The sequence below is a fragment of the Globicephala melas genome, chromosome 9 (genome assembly GCF_963455315.2).
Source record: "Globicephala melas chromosome 9, mGloMel1.2, whole genome shotgun sequence".
Taxonomy (NCBI): domain Eukaryota; kingdom Metazoa; phylum Chordata; class Mammalia; order Artiodactyla; family Delphinidae; genus Globicephala; species Globicephala melas.
This window is the reverse complement of record NC_083322.1, coordinates 51,389,559-51,413,682: the sequence shown is the minus strand read 5'-3', so window position 1 is coordinate 51,413,682 and position 24,124 is coordinate 51,389,559. Positions and strand designations below refer to the sequence as shown.

The following is a 24,124-nucleotide window of genomic DNA, read 5'->3' as shown; positions in this document are numbered from 1 at the left end:
CCAAATATACTTACCTGTATTTGAACATTTGTCTTAGGCTTTGCTTTTTTGTGAGGGGTAAACCCAGCCTATGACAGGTATCAGGAATGGCCTTAAAAAGCAAACCCTCAGGATGGGATTCTGTGACTGCAATATTCATTGAATAGATGACAGTAAAGACCCATAGCTGGTGATAAGTGGGGTAGTGATAACTCCTGGCATGTAGATGCAACACAGTTACTGTAGTGGATTTGCGTGAATAGCAGGTGGAAGGTGAAGTGTTAGGTTATACCGTAGCCGTGACATTACTGTGGAATGGGACTAACGGAAATTATAAAGATGGAGGTGTTCTTTAGCCATTGTTAACTGCTTTGGAAACCTTGAAAAAAGAAAATGGCATAGGTTCATGTTAGCTACTTAAGGCATGCTGTGGAAACCAGAGTGCCTCAATAGCACCTTTCAAGAAAAATCTCATCTCATGCGGATGTAGGCCATCTGTGCTGACATTCCAGCCCAAATTTAATAGTAAAGGTGGCAAGGCTGCAAAGGAAACTGAATGCACAGCCTTGATCATTTCCTCCACCAAAGTTAGCATGCCTACAGGAAAAGGAACCCTGAAACATGCAATGGGGACATGTGTGTTGGTGAGCCTGAGAAATATTGAACCCTCAGGTTTTCCTGAACCTTTGAGCTGGCCGAAGCAGTCTCCTCCACGTTGCTAGAGAGCAGTCTGCCCTTGCCTGGAGATCCTGCAAAGACTATTTGAGGCACTTGCATTGCAAGATAATACTTGTTCTCCTTAAGACCCATCCCTGCTATGCCTCATTGACTCTGAACTGGTAACTAGGATCAGATCTCAGCATACCCTTAGAGCAGATATACAGTCCTTCTTATAGGAGGATAGGTTACAATTTGCATGAACTGCAGGTTCTGGTCTAAATGTACTGGAAGAAACCTAGGAAACATGTTTGGGAATAGATCTTGAGGGTGTTAGATCAGGGAGTGGAATATAAGGCTTGACAGGAAAGAGTGACATAGTAGCACTTACTCATGACTCAGGCTTTAATGTCCTGGCAAGGGTATCTGGAGTTGGTCCTAACACATTGCTAGGATAGCATATGGAAGATATGGTAGAAATGCCAGAAGTTATTTGGCATAGTATTGAGGAGGGGGTCAGAAAGTTCAAGAAAACAGCAATGTTAGAATGGATTTGTTGTTTAAAACTGGAGAAGCTACCACTTGACTGTTTTCTTTGGGAAGGCTCAGATGATGCTTGTAACTAAGGCAATAAGAAATGTAATGGTGAAGAATATACTGGCAACACAGAAGTTCGGCAGTGGCTAACCTCTGCAGGGTAGAGTTGATGGTAGAAGATGCTGCCATGATACTGGGCTCCTTTATATAAGTGTAGATGATGGGATGCAGAAATGTCAAAGGCCAGGTTGTGGAACTTAACTGTCAGAGGCCCAATGGACATAATTAATAGGTACGAAGGCATGGATTGGTGAAGAAGGTTAAGATCATGATGTTCCAAGGGGAAAGATAGAAGCACGGCTGATTAGGATGTTATTTGACTTGTGTAACCATGGTTCCTCACTCAATTTCTGAATCTAAGGCAGTTCAGATCTAGAGCCCATTGATGGAAGGGAAAGCCCAGATCCCTTTGAGGAAGGATTCTCAAGTATATATGATTAACATCGCCTTGATGCTTCCCCAAAGGGTGAGTCATTTAACACCATTTACCAGGGTAACTATGCAGTAGAGAAAGAGGAATATTAAGATTTTAAACCAAGGACTCTTGGACAGGATCTGAGCTGATACGGATCCCAAAGGACCCAAAACACCATTATGGTCCTCTGGTTTTATGGAAGCCCAATGATAAATGAAGTCCTGGCCGAAGTCCATCTCAGTGGGTACAGTGGGTCTGGCCACACTCTTCGTTTATTTCTACAGTCCTTAAATATATATAATTGGGATAGATCAACTTAGAAGCTGATAATTCTTGCTTTTTGCCCTAGATGCTTCTCAGGTGCTGCAGGCTTGAGTCAGAGTTAATGACCTAAGGGCCTCCCTGACCAATGGGTTATGTAGATATAAAGTCAGTAGGGACATAGAAGACCTGAACAACTATTAACCAACTTGATCTTAGTGACATTTACAGAACACTCAGCCAAATGACAGCAGAATACAGTAGTCCCCCCTTATCCCTGGTCAATATGTTCCAAGACCCCTAGTGGATTCTTGAAACCGTCGATGGTACCAAACCCTATAAATATTACATTTTTTCTATACATACATACCTATGATAAAGTTTAATGTATAAGTTCGGCACAGTAAGAGATTAACAATAACTAACAAAATAGAACAATTATAACAATATACTATAAAAAATTATGTGATAAAAATTTTCTCTCACAATCTTGTTGTACTGTAGCCACATTTCTTCTTGTGATGATGTGAGATGATACAGTGGCTACATGATTAGATGAAGTGAAGTGAATGGCATAGGCATTGTGATGTAGCATTGGGCTACTACTGACTTCCTAAAGATATGTCAGAAGGAAGGTCATCTACTTTGCTCTGTATCAGAACCAGACAAAGACAGTACAAGAAAAGAAAATTTCAGACCAATATCCCTCTTGAACATAGATGCAAAAATTCTTAACATTTTAGCAAATCTAATATAAGAATATATAAAAAGGATAATACATCATGACCAAGTGGGTTTTATCCAAGGGATGCAAGGTTGGTTTAACATTTGAAAATTAGCCAGTGTAATTCATCATATTAACTAATTAAATTAACTAATTAATTAACTAATCAATTAACTAATTAAAAAAGAACCACATGATCATCACAATAGATGGAGTATTCGACAAAATTGAACATACATTCATGATAAAAGCTCTCAGCAAACTAAGAATAGAAGGTAATTTCTTCAATCTGATAAAGAGTATCTACTAAAACCCCACAGCTGGTATCAGTGGAATAGTACTTAGCAATAAAGAGCAACGAACTATTGATACATGTGAAAAAATGGATGAATCTCAAAATAATTATGCTGAATGAAAGAGAACAGAGAAAATGGACATACTGTATGATTTCATTAACATCCAATTCTAGAAAATGCAAACTTACATATGGTGACAGAAAACAGAATCTGTTCTTTGGGGTAGACATGAGGAGCCAAGTACTATAAAAAGGCATGAGGAAACTTTTGGGGGGGTAAAGGAAATGGCTGTTATCTTTGTTAACAGTGAGGATGACTGCAACAGTATATAATATGTTCAGCCATCTAAATATGTACTTTTAATACCTGCAGCTTATTGTATATTAATTATACTTCAATCAAGCAGTTAAAAATTAATGGAGGGGGGCTTCCCTGGTGGCGCAGTGGTTGAGAGTCCGCCTGCCGATGCAGGGGACGCGGGTTCGTGCCCCGGTCCGGGAGGATCCCACATGCAGCGGAGCGGCTGGGCCCGTGAGCCATGGCCGCTGAGCCTGCGCGTCCGGAGCCTGTGCTCCGCAACGGGAGAGGCCGCGGCAGTGAGAGGCCCGCGTACTGCCAAAAAAAAAAAAAAAAAAATTAATGGGGATCTTCCCTGGTGGCACAGTAGTTGAGAGTCCGCCTGCCGATGCAGGGGACATGTGTTCGTGCCCCGGTCCGGCAAGATCCCACATGCCGCGGAGCGGCTGGGCCCGTGAGCCATGGCCGCTGAGCCTGCGCGTCCGGAGCCTGTGCTCCGCAACGGGAGGGGCCACAAGAGTGAGAGGCCCGCGTACCAGAAAAAAAAAAAAAAATGAATGCAGATAATTTTCTACTGTTATGAACGGTTTGCCACAAAGGGTAATATCTGCTTATAACCGGATAGATAAGCTATATTAGTTTTTCCCCCTTAATGTGAAAAACGCTGCAACACAAGAGAGGGATCTGACGCTAGGCTGGACCGAGAAATGCTTGTAAAGCTACCAATCTGAAAACCACATTTTCATTAACTAAAGTCATTTTCTCCTTTCCACCTGTAAAAAAGAATGCCGGAATTCTTCTAACTTGGCTGCTTTAAAATTTTAATCACCGCGCACAAATTAGGAAAGGCCACAAAATCCAAGCCACCACCTTATATCATTATTTGAAAGCTTGTTAAAGAAGTAGCCATTAGCCCGCAGGTGCTGGGAATACCCGCCCATAAATTTTGCAGGCGCAGTCTACGCGCACTGCCCGCCGGGTGCCTGGCCTTAGCCAGCACGCCCCGCCCTGAGCCCCCAGGCCTCGGTGGTCAAGTGAGCGAGGCACCGGCTCGCGCTGAGCCAGTATGAAGGCGCAGCAAAGATCGCGCAAGCGCAGTGTGGGGCCAGAGTGGCCGGGGCACGCGAGGTAAGCCTCTGCACTTGCGTCACGTCCGGCTGACAGCGAGCTGACGGCGAGCTGACTGCGAGCCACGGCCTAGAGACGGAGGGCTGAGGGCCCAGCGTGTGGGCCGGGGGCACTTTTCTAGAACTTCTCTGGCGAAAAGTGCGAGGTCAGTAGGAGTCTTTTTCGTAGGTTCGATGGTGGCTGCTTCAGGGACCGTATTTTCACCTCTGGTGGTCTTTAGGGCTGACCAGTATGGGCACGGCCCGTTTCCTGGCCTTCTTGGTCTCCGAGCCGCCGGCGCACTTCTGAGGGTGACAGGCACCCCAGTTGCTGAGTGTGGTGCCGGGAGGCGAAGCCGGCCTGCAAATAACTGAGGCCTGCGTGTTCTGGGTGAAGACAGGGACCCGCAGGCCTGTTGTCGGGTGGAATTTTCTCTTCCCGCAAACTACGTGCCGTTTAAGCTTCGAAATCCCTCCTGAAATAGGTGTTAAGGAGCGACCTGGACTAAACTTATTTGAAACTCTCGATGTGAATTGGAAGTGCCGTTTGGTAATCCAGGTTTGCAGAAAGTGGGTGCGGCATCACTTCCTTCATAACCATGTGGAAAAGTCTTTTTTGACCCCTTTAAAAGTAACATTTAAACGTTATTCTAGCTGTGGCTTTTTAGATCGTGTGGTGCGATTTCCAAAGTAAACATTTTCATTTTTACTAAGTTTAAGCCAGTGTCTTCCAGTGAAATATAGTTTCCCTGAACAGATTCCAACTTGGTTTTACAAGTTTTTGCTCAATTTAAAAATTACTTTTGGCCAGTATTTGAGGAAGAATCCTTCTTTTAAAGATGTGTTAGTGTATGCGAAAAATTTTTTTTAAAGTTGTAACGAAAATAAGAATAAAGTTTAAAAAATTTTTACGACCTTCTCCCCTGCCCCCCCATAGGGTTAACTTTCCCCCCCATAGTTGGGAGAGTATTTGGAGCTTTGGTGTAGTGATGTTTAGTTAACTCTTAAATTTCTTTTAAAAATTTTATTGTTTTCCATTTCCTTGAAAAAAATAACATTTATGCATGTAAAGTGCAATCTTCTGGTGTTTTAAGGATAAATTTATAAACTTGTAGACATTTATCTTGAAATATTTTGCAGTTGGGAAAGCAAATTATTTAATGAAAATTATTTTTGAAGGTATGTATAAAGTTTGATTCATTTTGCAGTTTTTAAATGCAGGGTATCTTCAAAAGCAGAAACAACTATGCCTTTTAAATAAAATAGATATGTTTATTTAAAAATTAAATACCAGTCGGAAGCATTTGTTTTACATATGTTTGTAGTGTTTCTTTTTGTTTAAATTATGGAAGTCCTACTCATGTTTGGGGAGGGCATCAATTATTTTAAAAGAGTATGCACATTGTTCTGAAGTATTTATTTAACTGATCAAAGTGTGCATGAATTATACACTTCAATGTAAATTTGTAAAGGTTTGGCTAAAAAGATAATTTCAAAGATAGAAATTGCGTATGATGAAATTGCAAAATACAATATACTGAAAACAATTATTGAAGAAAATATCTTTGGGGTTGTTTTTAATATAGAGTTTAAATTTTGATAACTTAGGACAAAACGTATTTGGAGGAATTCGGACATTATATGGTTTAGTCTTTATTCAGTGTTAATGGACAGATTAGTAGAACCTAATTCAAAGTATTGAATTGTTTTAGTTTTTCAGGAATTGTCCAAATGGATGAAGAAGTACATTACAGTAAAGGTACTGACACTAAAAATTATTTTTGGTTGTAAGAGCTAGATGATCTTGATTAATTTCTAATTTTCTTTGCATTGTGATTTGGTTTTAGTTGAAGATGTGATTGGAAGTCATGTAGAAGATGCAGTAACGTTTTGGGCCCAGGTAAATAGTAGCCTGGTTGATTTCCTCTCCCACCCTTTCCTCCACTAATCCAGGTCCTCCCCAACAAAAATAAAAATAAAAACCCTGTAATGTATATATATCATTGTTATTCTCAATGCTTAATTTTTATTGAACATTATTTAACACAGGGCATTATTAGAAGACAAATGGTTACAGCTGGAACTTAATATCAGAATTATGAGTAGTATGCTCATAATACCCTGAGTTAAAAAAGAAAACAGCAAAATTGTAGTGGTTTTAGAATTACATTCAATTTAGCACATCTAGGCTGCATAAATTACTGAAGATGCTGAAAAACTGTTGTATTTCTGAAGTTACAGCCCCATCTAGAGGTCTCTGATAAGATTGTTTCTTAAGTGATACTAAGTTTTAAAATTTCAGTCATTTTTTTCTATTGGCTTAATTTTGAATTTGAGGTACAATGTTTTTCTCATCATATAATTGGAAGTACTAATGGAACATTTATAATTTTACATTGGCATGCGTCAGGACAGATAAGTTTACTCAGTTTTAAATACAAGTCACCAAAGTGCTTCTGTTCCAGAATTTAAAAGGTGAATCCCTCAGAGGTACACAATTACTCACTAATTTTTAATTTTGTGAACTACATGATATAGGAGGGAAGGGAATAACATTTCTCTGTACTTCTACAGCCTGAGAACTCCTTTTTGTACGGGTAGAGTGAATTGGCAATGTGGGAAATAGGATTTATGAGAAGAAAGGTTATAGAAGACATATGATTAACTCAGTGTTCTTAAATCTATATAGAAAACATTTTAGAAGGGTGATAGTCATAGAAAAATTTTGGCAAATTTGTATCTGTGCTTATGAACATATTTTCTAAAGGTTGCCCACAATGTTCTGGTTCAATGCCCATTGTCTCTGCATTAATAGCACCTGTGACCCTCTCAACATTGTTCCAGGTTGGATGATAAATGATATTTTTAAGCTCATTATGTAGGAAAAACATTTATTATCTTAAATAAGATTTTCAGACCAGCACTGTCTGGTAGAAATACAATGTCAGCCATATAAGTAATTTAAAATTTAGTAGGCACATAAAAAAGTAAAAAGAAATGGGCAAAACTGATTTTAATAAATATATTTTATGTAACTCAGCATATCCAAAATATTTCAAAATATAATAAATACAAATGTTACCAAGATAGTTTATTTTCCTTTTTTTCCTATCCAGTGTATGTTTTAGATTTCCAGCACAACTTAAATCAGACTAGCCATATTTCAAGTAAGAATTGGCTATTGTATTGGTCATTGCAGCTCTAGACTTTGATTTTTATTGACCTTTATGTGAAGCTGTTGCTTGAATTTGGAACTATGATTTAAACCAGGAGTCAGCAAACTTTTTCTGTGAAATATTAGATAGTAAATATTTTAAGGTTTGTGGGTCTCTTTTGCAACTGTTCAGCTCTACAAAAGCTGCCATTGTAGTGCAAAGGCAGCCATAGACAATACATAAATAAATATGTATAGCTGTGATCTGTTAAAATTTTATTTACCAAAACAGGTAAGAGAGCCCATAATTTGCCAACCTCTGATTTCAACCATGAAGTTGAGGCCCCTGTAGAAATTTAAACATATTTCAAAAAGTGAGGAAAAATATCTTAATTGGATGAAAAGATTAAGTGAAAACTGATAAGGCGTCCATATGAATCGAATGATTTTTTTCGAGAAGCAAATTGTTTGTGCACACATGTGCGAATCCATACCGGAGCCACGTCCTGTATGTGCCCCTTCGACGGTTGTAATAAGAAGTTTGCTCAGTCGACTAACCTGAAATCTCACATCTTAACACATGCTAAGGCCAAAAACAACCAGTAAAAAAAAGAGAGAAGACCCTTCTCAACCTTGAGAAGCATCTTTCAGGAGTGTGATTGGGAATAAATGTGCTTCTCCTTTGTATATTGTTTCTAAGCAAGAATTTTAAAAATGAATCCTACATATCTAAGGAACATCTTTTGATGTTTGATAAAGTTTTGATATATTTTGATAAAGTAGTAAAAATCAAAGAAAAAAACTTCAGTAAGGTGACATTGCTAAGATGCTCTATCTTGCTCTGTAATCTCATTTCAAAAACATGGTATTTTTGTAAAGTGTGGTCCCAACAGGACAATTCATGAATTTCACATCAAAAGACAGTTCTTTATACAACAGCGCTAAAAATGGGAGGACTTCTTTTCACATTCTTATAAATATGCAGCTCACCTGTTGCTTACAGTTGTTTTAATTTTGTATTTTTCAAGTGTGCATTTTGTACACTTTGTGGGGATAGGCTTACTGTGTGTGATTTTTCTGGAGGTTGATAATTTTGCTTTAAGTAGGTTTTCTTTAAAAGAATGGGCAGTTACATGCAGGTTTCAAGAGTATTTTCTGTTAAAAAAAAGTTATATAGGCTTTGTTTGCTATCTTAATTTTGGTTGTATTCTTTGATGTTAACACATTTTATGTAATTGTATGGCTGTATTGAATCATATAATATCAAATATTAGAAGTGATTTAATAGTGTTAATCAATTTAAACCCACTTTAGACACTTTTTTTTTCTGAAAAATACTGCCAGATGCTGATGTTCAGTATAATTTCTTTGCCTGTTCAGTTACAGAAAGTGGTGCTCAGCTGTAGAATGTATTGTACTTTTTAACACCAGTTGTGTACATCCTGTGTAACAGGAAGGGCGACAATAAAATAGTAATCCTACAGAAAGAATATGGCAGGAGAGAAAAGATGCAAATTTTAACATTTAATTAGGTTGGGATAGGGTGTAGATGAAGAGTAAATAGAGATTTAGAAACACGTGGAGGCAGGTCAAGTTGAAGGTTTGCTCACACATAGTCTCTGTTTTTCTACCACTATGGATTTCTGCCATTTAAGCCATTTACATGAAAACACTTCAGAAATTTTGGTAGGCCTAGTTTGATGAGTGGCAGTTGAAGGAATCTTAAGTGTTTGACCTTTGAAAGAGAAGAGCTTCCATTTATGCTAGTCCATATACCTACAAAATCTAATTATGTAAAGTACTTTGGTGTATTTTGAACTTTAGCGAGCTCATTCCAGGAGTTTATTTACAAAGGCTGCTTCAAGTGTGTCTTGGGGTCAGTTTAAATTCACTTCCCATTTTTACTGTTTATCAGTACTTATATTCATCATGATGTCATTTGAACTGCTCTTTCAGAGTTTATTTTGTTACAGAGATAATCATGTTCTTTCTAGTCTTATTGAATATGTTATTGATATATATATTTTGTTTTTTGTTTTTTTGAATTTTATTTAACTTACTTTTTTTTATACAGTAGGTTCTTATTATCTATTTTATACATATTAGTGTATACATGTCAATCCCAATCTACCAGTTCATCCCACCCTCCGCCCCCCCGCCCCCCCGCCCCCCGCTTTCCCTCCTTGGTGTCCATACGTTCTCTACATCTGTGTCTCTCTTTCTGCCTTGCAAACCAGTTCATCTGTACCATTTTTCTAGATTCTGCATATACACGTTAATATACAATATTTTTCTCTTTCTGACTTCACATTATTGATATATTTTTAAAGAACATATATATATATATTTAACAGTTTACTTTGAAATAACTTTAGACTTACAGGAAAGTTGTAAAATTAATTTCTTTATACCCTTCACCTAGCTTTCCTTGTTGCTAACATTTTACATAACCAAAGTACAAGGGTCAAAGTCAGGAAATTAACATTGGTACAATGCTGTTAAATCTTAACTACAGCCCTTATTCAAATTCCACCAGTTCCCCGTCCCCGCCTCGCCTTTTTTTTGTTGTTTCTATTCCAGGATCTAATTCAGGATCCCACATTATATTTAGTTGTCATGTATCCTTAGTCTCTTCCAACCTTTGATAGTTCCTTTATTTATACTTATTTTTCATGATTTTGACATTTTTAATGAATTCTGGTCAGTTTTTATTTGTTTATGATTTCTCATAAATAGATTGGCAGTAATACTACAGAAGTGATGTGTACTGAAATTATGTCATATTGGGGATTTATGATGTTGTTATATTTCACTATTGATGATGTTAACCTTGATCCACTTGGTTAAGGTGGTAACTGCTGGGTTTCTTAATTGTAAAGTTACTGTGTTTCCTTTTGTAAGTAATAAGTGTTTTAGAGGGAGATGCATTGAGACTATCTAATCTTGTTTCTCTTAAACTTTTTACCCACGAATTTTTTATTTATTGCTATGGGCTTTGCCTAATGATGGTTTTCTATTTTCCTCATTTCTTCTACATTTATTAATTGGAATTCCTCTTTAAGGAAGAGCTATTTCCTCTCCAGCATTTATGTATTTATTTATTCAATTATTTATATTAATATAAAACCATGGGTATTTATTCCATGGATTATAATCCCATACTATCATTTATTTTGTTGTTTAAATTGTTCCAGCTTTGGCCAATAGGAGATTGTTTACATTAGCTACTGTATCCTTTAAAATGCACCCATTCTTTTTTTGAATATTACTTTACTTTCTGGCATCACCAGATGTTCCAGGATCATCTTTTATTTCCCTGTCCTAGCCCTGGATTCAACCACTCTCCAAAGAACTCTTGTTCCTTTTATTGGAGAATGGTGTTTAAAAATCAAGATCTGGGCACTAGGTGTGCTTATTGCTACTTGAGTGTCATTGTTTCTAGGCTCTCTCAGTGGACAGAGATAGGAACTATATATATATTTATAAATATACTATATAAGTACAAATATATAACTAACACATATACACATCTGTATCTGTGTGTCTTTCATATATGCATATATTCACACACAAACATGTATACACATGCACACATATATGTGTGTTTGTGTATATGTGTGTGTGTATGTATACACACACACACACACACACGAGTTCATACTGATACTTTCCAATTGTAATCTAACACTGCAGGTTCATTCTAGCCTTCTTTCCTTATTTGTAATTTCTCTCTCCCTGCTTTCATTATCTAGAACATATTTACTTACTTGTTCAGTCCTAGTATACACCTAAAGTAGTTTCAAAATTGTTAGCCCATGCCCCTGTGAGAAATAAATTTACTAACTAGATTACAGTATTTATATACAGAGAACCTGTACATTTGGAAATTGTTTTTACATCTGTTTCCTTTACAACAACAAATATGTGAGAAGATCCATGTCATTTGACCAAAATATGGTATCTATTTTGAGCAATTAGAGCTAAAGTAAAACCCAGAGACAATTGTTTAAAGTTACCTCTTAATATGATATTAATAATATTTGGTATCTTAGTTTGAATTCCAAATAATTTGAACTCATTGAGAAGTGAAAATTTTCTATAGCCTAGTTCCATTTCTTACAAAGAACTTTTTTGAATTATGAAAAAATAATGACATAAGAATTGATTTAATTTCTAATGCTCCAAAACCTTTTAAGTATTATGCATAGTAGAACCCTCATTTGCATAACACTGTCAAATAATATTTTACTGAATCTTATACTATATCTGTTCTTCCTTCTAGAGTATCAGTAGAAATAAGGATATTATGAAGATTGGTTGTTCACTGTCTGAAGTCTGTCCCCATGCCAGTTCAGTTTTTGGGAAACTTGATCCAAAGAAGGTGAGCCATATTCTTGGGTATAATTATTCTATCTTTCTTATTAGCTTTCCTGTGTCTCAGATTTTATAGTTTTTGGAATTTTTAATATATTTGAAAGGAAGAGGCAAGTTTTTAGAATTTGTATAAACTACAGTCATAATAAGTTTACTTTTTCAAAAATACTTATGAACTATCTGCTAGGTACTGGGCACTGTGTTAAGCATTAAGTATACAGTGGTGAACAAAATAGAATCCTTGCCCTTGACACTGATTCATAAAAATTTGTAAGAGACATACTTATGGAGAACAGTTGGACAATATATATATGTACATATATTTTTTGACATATAACTTACAGTGAAGAGTGTATCTCTTAATCTCTTGATGAATTTTTCATATCTATGCATCTGTGTGATCACCACCCAGATCAAGATACAATTTTATCACCCTAGAAAATTCCCTTAGGCCCCTTCTCAGTCAATTCTTGGTCAGTAGTCCCCTAACAAAGGTAATCATTATTCTGACTTCTATCACCATAGGTTCATTTGCCTGTTCTTAAATTATACAATATGTACTCTTTTGTATATGTCTGGCTTGTTCAACGTAATTTCTGAGATTTATCCATATTATTGTGTGCATCTATATTATTGTGTGTTTGTTCTTTTTCAAGCTATGCAGTATTTCACTGTATAAATATACCAAAATTTATCTGTTCTCCTTTGATGGGCGTTTGGAGTGTTTGTAGTTTTTGGCTACTGTGAATGAAACTGCTGTGAAATCCTTATACAAGCCTTCTAATGGATATTTTAACTTATTTCTTTTTTGTATATACCTACGAGTAAAATTGCCAAGTCATGGGGTAGGCATGTTTCACTATAGTAGGTACTGGCCAATCAGTTTGGAAAAGTATTGAACCAGTTTGCATCCTTACCAGCAAAGTATGAGAGTTCCAGTTCCTCAGTGTCCTCACCAACCTTTCTCATTGTCAGTCTTTCTAATTTTAGCCATTTTGGTGGGTGTGTATTGTTATTTTGTGATTTTAATTTCATTTTCCTGAGGAGTACTAAGCTTAAGCATGCTTTTCAGGTTTTATTACCCATTTGGATATCCTGTTTTGTGAAGTACCTATTGAGATCTTTTCCCAGTTTTCAAGGTTGTTTGTCTAGATTGATTTGTAGGAAGTTCTGTACAGTTGGCCCTCCATATCCATGGGTTCCACATCCATGGATTCATCCAATTGTGGATCAAAAACATTCCAAAAAATTTTCAGGAAGTGGAAGAGTATTGGGAAGGAAGTCTTACTCTTTACCTCTTTGGGTATACTTTGATTTTCTTTTAATAATGTGCCTTTATTTAGTTTTATTTAAAAATAATTTTAAACCCCAATGACATATATAAAAAGGTATAAAAAGAAATTTAGAAGGAAGAAAGGATTGTAGCTTGGAGCTGAGCATCAGAATGGATAAGATAATGCAATTTGTAAAGATTTTAGGGTTTTTTTTTAAACATCCTTGTAGTCTGTGACTGTGTTTAATAGTATTATGAGTTAAGACATATCCGTTTTTCCTCTGTTGAATGCAAAATAAATTACTTAATTTACAAAAAATTCAACCTATTGTCAGTAATAGACTTCTCATTATAAATGATTACTTAGCCACCTCTGATTATCTGTGAATGGATTATTGTGTGTAAATTTTCTTTAGTGATTGAGTAGTTCTCTTCCTCTTACCATGTAGTCAGGACATGGGGTGTGAATTGTGGAGTCGTGAGAGAAGATTGGGACTAGGCACAGTGGGAATGACTATATAGTTCTGACTGTGCTCTCAAGACAAACCTATTTGGGATAGATTTGTATTTATGATGGTGGTTGTGATTATTCACACTAACAGAGGCAAGGACCTTAGATTGCTCAGTTTGGTTGGGTTCGAGCTCTATTTCTAGAGGTATCCCCACCCCTACCTAGACTGGGTTGCAATGATACACCATTTCTGTCACTTGCCTTGTATTGAATTGTTAATTTTATTGGTATATATTACAAAATCGTAACTAACGGTAATGTGATCTTTTGCAAGGTTTGAAATTGGATAGGACGGTTGATGATCAGGTATTTCTGCTACTAAACCTGTTTGCTTGCTGAAAAATGAAGTAAGATGGCTAGGAGAGGGTACCATGCCACTTGTGCTGTCTCTTGCCCTTCAGTTGTTGAGTGTTAGCTGAGGGAACCAGAGTCAAGTGGTAATTGAACACACCTGTCCTTTGTAGCATTTGCTTTCTTAGCTATCCATTTGTGTGTCTAAGTTGATTTGTACTTTGTTGCTTTGAGGAGTTGAGGATTTTTACATTTCACCCTCTGTATTCCTTTTGCTTTATAATCTGTGAATTTGTCCTAGTTCAGAGTGATAAATTAATTTTATACTCCATCACTTAAAGCCATGCTCCTCAACCTTTTTTTCATTATGCCCTTCTAAGGCATTTTTTTCCCTAATGGGTCTCCTCTCTGCAAGACATTTTAACACCACAGATACACTGGATATCTGTTTATGTTGTCAGGTAGGGTTGAACTTTGGAGGACTGCAAACCACTGTAATATCTAAGATTCTCCTCCATGCTCCAAGAACCAGTTTTTACTCCTATGGGGATAATATTTCTCCCATTGAGAATGTATGATTTAAAGTGGTTATCAACCTGGGGTTACTTTGTATCTTCCACTCCCACCCCCGGGAGACATTTGGCAATGCGTGGAGACATTTTTGGTTGTCACAACTGGAGGGAGTGTTATTGGCATCTTGTACATAGAGGCCAGGGGGCGAAGCTGCTAAACATCCTACAACGCATATGACAGAAGACAGCCTCCGTCCCCCGACCAAGGAATTATCCTGTCTCTAATGTCAGTAGTGCTGAGGTTGAGACACTGACTTAAAGTATGTAAATTTTTCTCTTTGTTCTCTATTAAACATAATTAAATTAAAATATAAATTTAAAATATATGAAGGTTCAGTATGAAGGATATTATCTAATGTAATTTATTTACTTACATTTACAATAACACTGAAGCCTTTCTGTATAAAGTAAAAAGTGTAAGAATCTTTCTTGTCTGGTTGGACATAGGGATCCTACCATGGTAGAGAATTAGACTTAAGTGGCATGTACTTGGCATGTTTGTGTTTTAAGAACAATTAATTGTACCAGTTATGTCTTCAGACATCAAAACAGCATGACTTTAAGTCTTTGATGCTTGGGCCTTTTTTTGAGTTTTCTGTTTTTATGTCTTTCGTCTTCTCTCTCCTGTTTTTTGGAGAGGCAGAAAAACATAATGAACTCTGAAGTCAGTTGCCTGAATTTGAATCCTGGTTCTGCTGCCTACTATGACTTTGGGCATATAATGGTGAAAACAAAGTACCTGCCTCATAGGGTTGTTATCTATACGTGCTTATTTGTGTATAGTAAGTCCTTAATAAACGCTAATTATTATTCTGATCTACTTAGCATTAAATTCATTAAAATGCCAAATAATTTTACTTTCTTTTTCTCTTTGTAGATTTATGGAGGATTATTTTCTGAAGATAAATGTTGGTACAGATGCAAAGTACTGAAAATAATCAGTGATGAAAAGGCAGGAACAAGTGTTCAATTTTTTTGCTCTGAGGAATATTTATTTTGGTTCCAAAATTTGATGCTTATTTAGTTCTTCATTGTTTATTCATAGTAGTAATAAAATATGGTTGAATGAACTTATAAACTGATTAAAACATAAATTTTTCCCTGTAGAGAACACAAAAGAAATGAATTGCTTAAAAAAATACAAGTCAGATTCAGGAATATTCTTCTGATTTTAAGTTGTTGTATAATCACCCCAGATTATCCAAGTATAGATTACATAATTTGTGATTATTTTTGGTGACCAGTTGGTCCTTTGTACCTCAGTTCTTAATAATTATGTTTGATTCTTGCTGAGTAACGTAAAAGTTCATTCTATTAAGGTTGAGTAGGAAGAGAATATTTGATTGATCCTGAAGTTATGGTTATCTTTTACTTAGTTGATATGCATATTGTTAATAATGAAGATTGGCTTGCCACTTCCTCACGCCTTGGTTAAATGTGATGAATTTTCTTTGCATTTAGCTATTTTGTTTTTTACGTTGTGAAATTGTGGGAGATTTTTAAGGGAATTTGTGGAGATAGGATTCTGAGTAGCTGTTTGCTGGCAATTGCACATTGCAGGCTCTGTAAAAGCATCTCTGTAGGGTTTCTTTTACTGTTTTCTTCTGTGTCTACTTTCCTGGACTTAAAATATTTTATAATATGTATGTTTTGTAAATATTGTTCTTGGTGTAATAAGAAGGTAAGGTGAAACACCTTGAGTAATGTTCCAAATATCTTTAAAAAATCTTGTGATTTATTACTGTCATGGGTAGTGGTTTATCTTAGTGAAATAGACCTTTTCTCCACAGTTTGACAACTGAAGATGATATTTTGTGTTTGCTTTTGGTTTGGCTGTAACTTTTTTAAATTAAAGGACGAGATGGCTTTTGACCTTGTAATAAACTATTTTTCTTTTTTACCTTTCACACAGATATAGAGCTGGAGGTAAGGGTGAATTTGATTCATTTCCAAGATCTAACAGAATAGGCTTAAGTTTATCAAAGAAAGTTTCATAACTTTGCCTTTATTTTCAGATTTTATTGTTTCCAACTTGAATTTAAGAAGGTTGATTGATTTTGAAGGTTGATTGATTTTAACATTTGAGATAGGAGAGAGTCGTAAGTTTCACAGATTTATGTTTTATTTAAATACTATTGTTTAAAAAAAATCAAAATGAGAAATGGTACTGTTGGAAATAGTAGTTTGGTCCTGGTTGAACTAGTACCAAATATAGAAATCCTCGGGATCTCATGGACTATGGATTTTCTGTGTTTTGAGGATATTGCTGGAGCTCTCATTTCTGAATGCATTTTGTCAGTTTCAGGTAAAATGCTATCATGATTTACAGGTAGTTAACAGAAAGCAGCAAATGGGTAGTTTCTTTGGAGATATTTAATCTAAGTTCTGTGTTAGCATTTCTCTCATTTTTTTCCAGTATCTGGTGAGATATATTGACTATGGAAATAGTGAAATTCTAAGTCGATCTGATATAGCTGAGATTCCTTTAGATCTACAGTTTTCTAGTGTTGCCAAAAAGTATAGACTTTGGGGACTACAGATTCCTTCTGGCCAAGAAGTTACCCAGTTTGATCAGGCAAGTCAAAGATTGTAAATATTTTTGCTAATGAAAGTAAAACTATGTGCTGGAAATGCAGTATAAGTGTGCTAAAAATCCATTAATTTTCTTTGATGTAAAAGCTTGTATAAATTAATGAAAAATATGAAATTATAGAATAATTCACAGACAATTATTTATTTGTGCTCATCTTTGCTAGGTAAACATTCTTGATCAGATAAGACTGATATGTGTGTGTGTGTGTGTGTGTATGTATATGTGCACACATATAATAAATGTAAGTAGTTTCTTCTGATGTGAAAGCTTCAAAGGATAGTCTCTTTTATGATGGAGAGAATGATGAATCTAATTATTTTGTTTTTTGCTTTTGCGAAAGTATTTATTAAATAAAAGTGCTCTTTAATCTAGCCCTGGCGATAAATATCACAAATTTGAAATTAGTGGAGTTGTAAATTAATTAGGTTGTATCTTTTTGGCAGAGGCTCATACTGTTCGATATAGTAATTGGCAGTGATGTTCTGCTAATCTAGACTACTGTTTGTATTCGTTTCCATTAAATTTTGGGTTAGCAACCTAATTCTGGAAGACCTCTAATAATTTCAGCGGTAGTCTTAACAAGAATCCTACCTCCTTTTAAATCTGTGCAACAGTGATGTTCTTTTGGTAGCTGATACTGCCATTGAGGGAATATCACATTGCAAAGTAATCAGATTTGTATTGTATATTTAGCAGCTCAAATGACTTATTTGGAAATAATTTAATCAGTACTAGAAGGAACAGTAAAATTTTTTTTTTTTTTTTTTTTTTTTTGTGGAACGCGGGCCTCTCACTGTTGTGGCCTCTCCTGTTGCGAAGCACAGGCTCCGGACGCGCAGGCTCAGTGGCCATGGCTCACGGGCCCAGCCGCTCCGCGGCATGTGGGATCTTCCCGGACCGGGGCACGAACCCGTGTTCCCTGCATCGGCAGGCGGACTCTCAACCACTGCACCACCAGGGAAGCCCAGGAACAGTAAAATTTGAAAACCTTCTCTTTTTGTTGTTTTTAGAATCTTTTAGGCCGTTGAGTGTAGTTTTGTCTGCCCTATAGTTACTTATAAGAAATGTTTCTGTACTTTAGACTCTCATAAATAAAGCATAGATATTATTGTAAAATTATACCCTAAATTTTTGGTTTAAAATCTAAAATTTATTACTTTTTTTTTAATATAAATATTAAAATACCTTGACCAAGGTAGAGGCTTGTTTTGAATTTCTTGCATGCCTAGAACCTTGGAATTTTAAATTTACAGACCTTAGAATTCATCTGCTCTCATCTTATTGTTTTGCAAATAAAGAAATTGGGTCTACAACAATTAAATAAGTTATTTAAAGTCATAAAGCTAATTAGGGCTGAGCTAGGGCTAGAACTCAAGTCCATTGCTGTTCTCGTAGTAAGATGATATAAAATTTATGTAGATTGAAACAAACATGAATCAAAGAAAATGTCATTTTCAAAATTTATTTTTGGAACTGAAGAAATAAACTTCAGTATTGAGAATGTTTTATGTGCTTCATAGATTCTTAATAGATGGTATTATTTGTATTTGCATGCTTACATTCAATAAAAAGACTATTCATTGGAGTTGAACTAATTAGCAAACTGAATGTTTTCTGGAAAGAAGTGGTTATTCTTGAGTGCCTCTGCTTAGAAAGTCCATGTTTAGCCATTAATTCTCAGCTGAAGGTTCAAGTGTAATTTCTTATAAGAAGTCTTTGCTGATACCCACCATTCATTCTCCTGCAGCTGTTTTAGTTCAGTGTATAGGCATGTAGAGGTGTAATTTTTTTCCTCCCCCCACAAGATGGTGAGCTTGGTAGAGACAAGACTGTCTTGGTAGAGACAAGTATTTTATTCATTTTTTATGCCTAATTTCCCTGCTTCTGCCTGTTAGGTGTTAGATGAGCATCCAGTTTATCTAGCATTTGAATGGATGAATGGATAAGTAGGGATTCAGTTAAAATAAAAAAAATTTTAAAAAAAGAGACTTCCAGAGGGTGTCCTGGGCACTGAAATACTTTCAACACATTTTAAACCAACACTTTCACACCTATGCTGAAGCACAGTTGAAACTGTAACTCAAAATGGTGGTAAAAATTGCTGAAGATCAAAGAAGATTAAATTATGTCCTAAATGCCTTTCTTACTTTGAAAATTTTCATGTAGAATCATGCAGTGAGAGGTAGAGATTGGAATATGGGTTTAACAGTTAAAAGGTCTTTTAACCTGTTTTCTAATATATCCAGACAAGGTTGGGTAGACTAAGAAAGCAAGTGATGCTTTCCTATTTCTGAATAAAGCTTTTTGTTAGTATTTAGGAGAACTCAGATTTTATTCCAAATTCAGGGTTCTACCTGTAATTATATATGATTCAGGGAGAATCTGGTTGAACAGTTTTGTACTAATTGTGATTAATGACCATAACTAAAAAGAATTTGACTTCAGAGAAAAGTCTGAAAATCAGGTTTATGTGTAAAAATTTCTAAATAAACAGTATACCTTTAGAACATTCAGCTTTAGGTAATTGGAACTTTTGTAAAAAGTAGATTTATTTCCACTTAAATTCATATGTTGCCCAAGGACAGAGTTTCTTGAAGTGTTAAGTATTAAGAATTTCACATATTGCAGCAATAATTTTCAGACACTGTCACTTCCATTAAGATTGGTTAGGGGTGGAAGTTATACTTGAATTTTAGATAGACTTTCAACATTAAGGGTTGAAATTAAGGTTTTTTTAATGAAAGAGGTTAACTAAAAACTATATTCTGATTGATCAAAATCTTAGATATATTTCAGTGAATTATATTTTGAGTTTGTTAGCTTTGCCTGCTTGATCTCATTTTTTGGTGATACATTCTGGACTGTCTTTGCTTTCTATATTGGTGTTCTTGGTGAATTCAAGTATCTCAATATGTGTGTATTTAAAATTTTTATGGTTTGAAAAATTTATTAAACCTGTGTTTTTGGTAACTTAGAATACTTTGTCATTTTGGTTTACGGATTAAAAAAATTCTTTTTTCTTTTTGGTAGTGATGGTTGGTGATCCTTGAGCCTGTGTAGTTTGAATCTCCTGTACCCTTTCAGATGCATCCTTTTAGGCTCAGGAGTTCTTAACCTGGGCTTAAAATATATCATGGTGAAATAATTTTCTTTGTAGTTCTCCTTATGTTTATGTTATACATTTAAAAACATTTTTCTAAGAAGGATTCCAAAGGGTTCACCAGATCGATAAAGGAGCCCATGGCATGGAAAAAGTTAAGAACTCCTACATAGATCTCCCTTCTACCCACTATACTACCATATAGTTAAAAAGGAAATAGTTACTCCCTATCAATATTATTTAGTTACTTGTACCTTGAACATTTTTTTTCTTTTTTTTTTTTTTAAATGTGACTAGCTTGTATTTTCTGGTTTTTAATTTGTTCTTTATGCTCGTGTTGCCTGGATGATTATTGGTATGATTACCTATTCGGTTTTATTTGCATAAGCTTTATTGTTTGTCATATTTACCTAGTGAGAATATAGCTAAAAATAAAGCTTCTCCCTAAGAGAGTTATGGCCCATAAGATTAATTACATCAGGAATTCCAAGGAAGATATGAAACAAGATATTTTTGTCTCGAATTTATACTTTATATATTCTCAGAAATGATTCATTTCCTCTATAGGATGAAAGTTAGGTAAGGAATTTAGAGAAATTTGGGAAGAGAGGAATAGTTATCAAATTGGATCATATCAAAGTAATTTTAGGAGTTCAGATTTCTGGAGATGTAAGCAAGTTCTTATTAAAATTAAATCTCAAGATATCTTCAATTCTAAATATGTTTTAGGTATGTCTTTGCTCAGTGCTGTGCAAAGTTATAATTTAGTTATAATTATAGTTATATAATTATATAATATAGTTAATTAGTTAAACTAGTTAATTAGTTAAACTATTACATAGTTAATTATATAATAGTTATAGTTAATTATATAGTTATATAATTATAGTTATATAATAACTATATAACTATAATTTAGTTATAATCTAACTAAATGTTATCAAGTACCTAATTACTCACATGTCTTCTCATATGCCAGTTATACAGGTATTGCTCCCTCAGACAAAATTCTATTTAAGAGAGTTTTAATTTAGGAATTTCTAACATCTCATATTTCATAATTGCAGTTTGTTGATTTTTTAAAAAAATTGTTGATGTTTTATGCCTTGAGTTTCTGTTTTCTGCTTCTGCTCTTGTCTTACTTTGAAATGAGAGTACCTGATTAGACCTATAAAATGATTTTTAAAGTTTTGTTGAATTTGAGCATTTTTTCTAGATACCAAAATTCATTTTTATGTGATGTAGCTCCTCAGGGCACCATTATATGTAGTTAGGGCCAAAATGTCAACAGAATCTGCTTGGTTTAAAAAAATTATTCTAGGGTATTTAATTGGTACACATTTAACAACGTATAAATATGGCTGCCTATACTGGTCTCAGCTCTACTTCTGGAAAGGATTTTAGCAAGTGTGTAATTGGAATATAGTCATACACATGCAGAAGTATATTTGCATTTAGCCAACAACAAGGTAAGACCACTTTTACAGAGATTTCAGAATGAGGAAATACGATCTTTGGAAAAACTAGGTAGAAACAAAATAAGTGGAGAAAAACATGTTGGTGTAGCTGGTTTATGTCTTCTTTTTTTAATCTTTCTTAGGGCAGAATCTTTTTGGGGAGCTTGATTTTTGAAAAGCAAATAAAAATGAGAATTAAAGCAACCTATCAAGATGGAACAGTTATTGCTCAGGCTGAGTATGGCAGTGTGGATATAGGGGAAGAGGTGGCTAAGAAAGGATTTGCAGAAAAATGCAAACTTACTTCCAGCACTAACATCTGTGAGGAAAAAAAATCGGATCCTGGTCAGCTTGTCCTCAGGAACCTCAAAAGCCCCATTCCTTTGTGGGGGCATAGCTCAAACCAGTCACCTTTCATCAGGCCAAAGGACCACTTAAGTGGGAGGCTGTCTCTTGACTTGAAGAGTGAAAATGATGCAGGAAATCATGTGACATTTCCAAAGTAAGACTACGTTGGAATTTTTAGTCTTAACTAATTTCTGATGTATGGTGTAAGCCCTTGTCATAGTAGAAGTCAAGGCTTACGTTTTTGGAGTCCTCAACTATGTCAGTGATTCTGAGGGATGATACTGATTATTTCTGTTTTTCTCAAGCAGGTATTCCTCTCCTCTTTAGCAGGAATATTTTAATTAAAAGCCATTTTGAAAGAAAAATCATTCTTGAATTGTTTGAAGTTCACATACCAACTCTTCATTCCAACTCTTTCGAATACATTTATTAAAAATAAAAATCTACCCCTAAATCTAAACGATTCAGCCAAGAGCCAGAATTTCAGATAAACTTGAAGTTTTTCCTTTGGCTTTAAGAATATTTTAATGAGTTTTAGGGAATTGCCTTTCCTTTTTAACAAAAGAGAGGCTCTTTGTTCTTCCTGTGAAAATGTACTGTGATAGAATTTGATTATTACCAAAGGTGTTCACTTTTTAGATAATTTTGAAATATAAACTTGAAGCAAAAAGCCAGGTTTGATGTTTACCAAACCATTCTTATACTTCTGTATCATGATCTAGGCCATGATGCCATGTCTTGGGTAATATAGCTGTTTTTTGGGACCTTATCAGTGCTCTAGGAACTAAACTGTCAGATGGAGTGGAGGTGATGGGGAGGAGGGATTGGAAGAAACTGATACAGAAATGCTTTTTACTGTATTTCCTGGAGTTGATATTGCTATGAAGAAGTTGGAATATGTATTCTTTGAGATTTGGAGGGATTGTTTTTGAAGTGTTTCTTCAGTTATAAAATCTAGTTTGCATTAAAAATATTTTTTAATGTTGAATTAGGTAAAGGTTTTAGATTAGTTTCCAAAATTAACTTTAAGGTATATCATGCTAAAAAAAACCCAAGAGAATTTTAGGGTTTGATCCCTGTAACACTTACACAGTTTGTTTTTTACAATGAGTGAATTTGTTTTTAATAGGGAAAATTTGGCTGTTGGTGGCTTTAATTTTGGGTTGAATGTCAGCCTGGCAAAAATTAAGCAGGACCAGAAACTGATTGAAGAAAATGAAAGGCTTAAAACAGAGAAGGAGGTTCTTCTTGAAAGGTATAAGGCATTAGAATTGAAAGTAGAACAGACTGTCCAGGAGCTTCAGGTATGGTATGTTCAATGGTGTAAGGTAAAGAATGATGAACTGGGAAATCCTTATATTCATTTGCTTTTATTTTTTGTTTAATTTTCTGTCTTCTTTCCTTTCCTTCCCTTCATCTCCCCATTCTTTATTCTCTCCTTTTTTTTATATTTGTTTATAGGTATTTTTCTTATGCTACAAGCTAATCATCTTTGGATTTCATTGGATGTTTGAGAGATTAATAATTTCTCAGTTACATTTCCTCTTATGTTCTTTAAAATGTTTAACTATGGAAATTTTCAAACATTTTATTTATTTATTTAATCTATTATTTATTTTTGGCTGCGTTGGGTCTTTGTTGCTGTGTGCGGGCTTTCCCTAGTTGCGACGAGCGGGGGCTACTCTTCGTTGTGGTGCGCAGGCTTCTCATTGCAGTGGCTTCTCTTGTTGAGGAGCATGGGCTCTAGGCACGTGGGCTTCAGTAGTTGTGGCTCGCGGGCTCTAGAGTGCAGGCTCAGTAGTTGTGGTGCACCGGCTTAGTTGCTCTGTGGCATGTGGGATCTTCCTGGACCAGGGATCGAACCTGTGTCCCCTGCATTGGCAGGCAGATTCTTAACCACTGAGCCACCAGGGAAGTCCCTCAAACATTTTAAAAAGAGAGAATTGAATAATTAATACTTATGTATTCATCACCCAGTTTTTACAATTATTAAATACACAGCAGTCTTTTTTAAAATCTACTAATTTTAAAACAAATCCCATTCATAATATTTTAATGTATGTGCTTTTGTATGTCTCTCTAATAGAAAAGAACTTCAAAAAAGACATAACCAGGGCTT

General features: G+C 35.3%; 2 protein-coding genes across 2 annotated transcripts in view; both read left to right on the top strand.

The window, feature by feature from the left end:
* FAM221A (family with sequence similarity 221 member A) overlaps positions 1–11,823 on the top strand; it is a 40,008-nt gene extending 28,185 nt beyond the window's left edge. Inside the window, exons 7-8 of the mRNA XM_060304553.1 lie at positions 6,180–6,232; positions 11,769–11,823. Of these exons, the coding sequence (XP_060160536.1) occupies positions 6,180–6,191 (12 nt within the window). The 3' untranslated portion in view covers positions 6,192–6,232; positions 11,769–11,823. The remainder of the gene's footprint in view (positions 1–6,179; positions 6,233–11,768) is intronic.
* Positions 6,064–24,124, top strand: part of STK31 (serine/threonine kinase 31) — an 84,866-nt gene continuing 66,805 nt past the window's right edge. The window contains exons 1-7 of the mRNA XM_030856962.2: positions 6,064–6,091; positions 6,180–6,232; positions 11,769–11,867; positions 15,385–15,459; positions 16,924–17,082; positions 21,801–22,159; positions 23,135–23,309. Coding sequence (XP_030712822.2) covers positions 6,064–6,091; positions 6,180–6,232; positions 11,769–11,867; positions 15,385–15,459; positions 16,924–17,082; positions 21,801–22,159; positions 23,135–23,309 — 948 coding nt within the window. The remainder of the gene's footprint in view (positions 6,092–6,179; positions 6,233–11,768; positions 11,868–15,384; positions 15,460–16,923; positions 17,083–21,800; positions 22,160–23,134; positions 23,310–24,124) is intronic.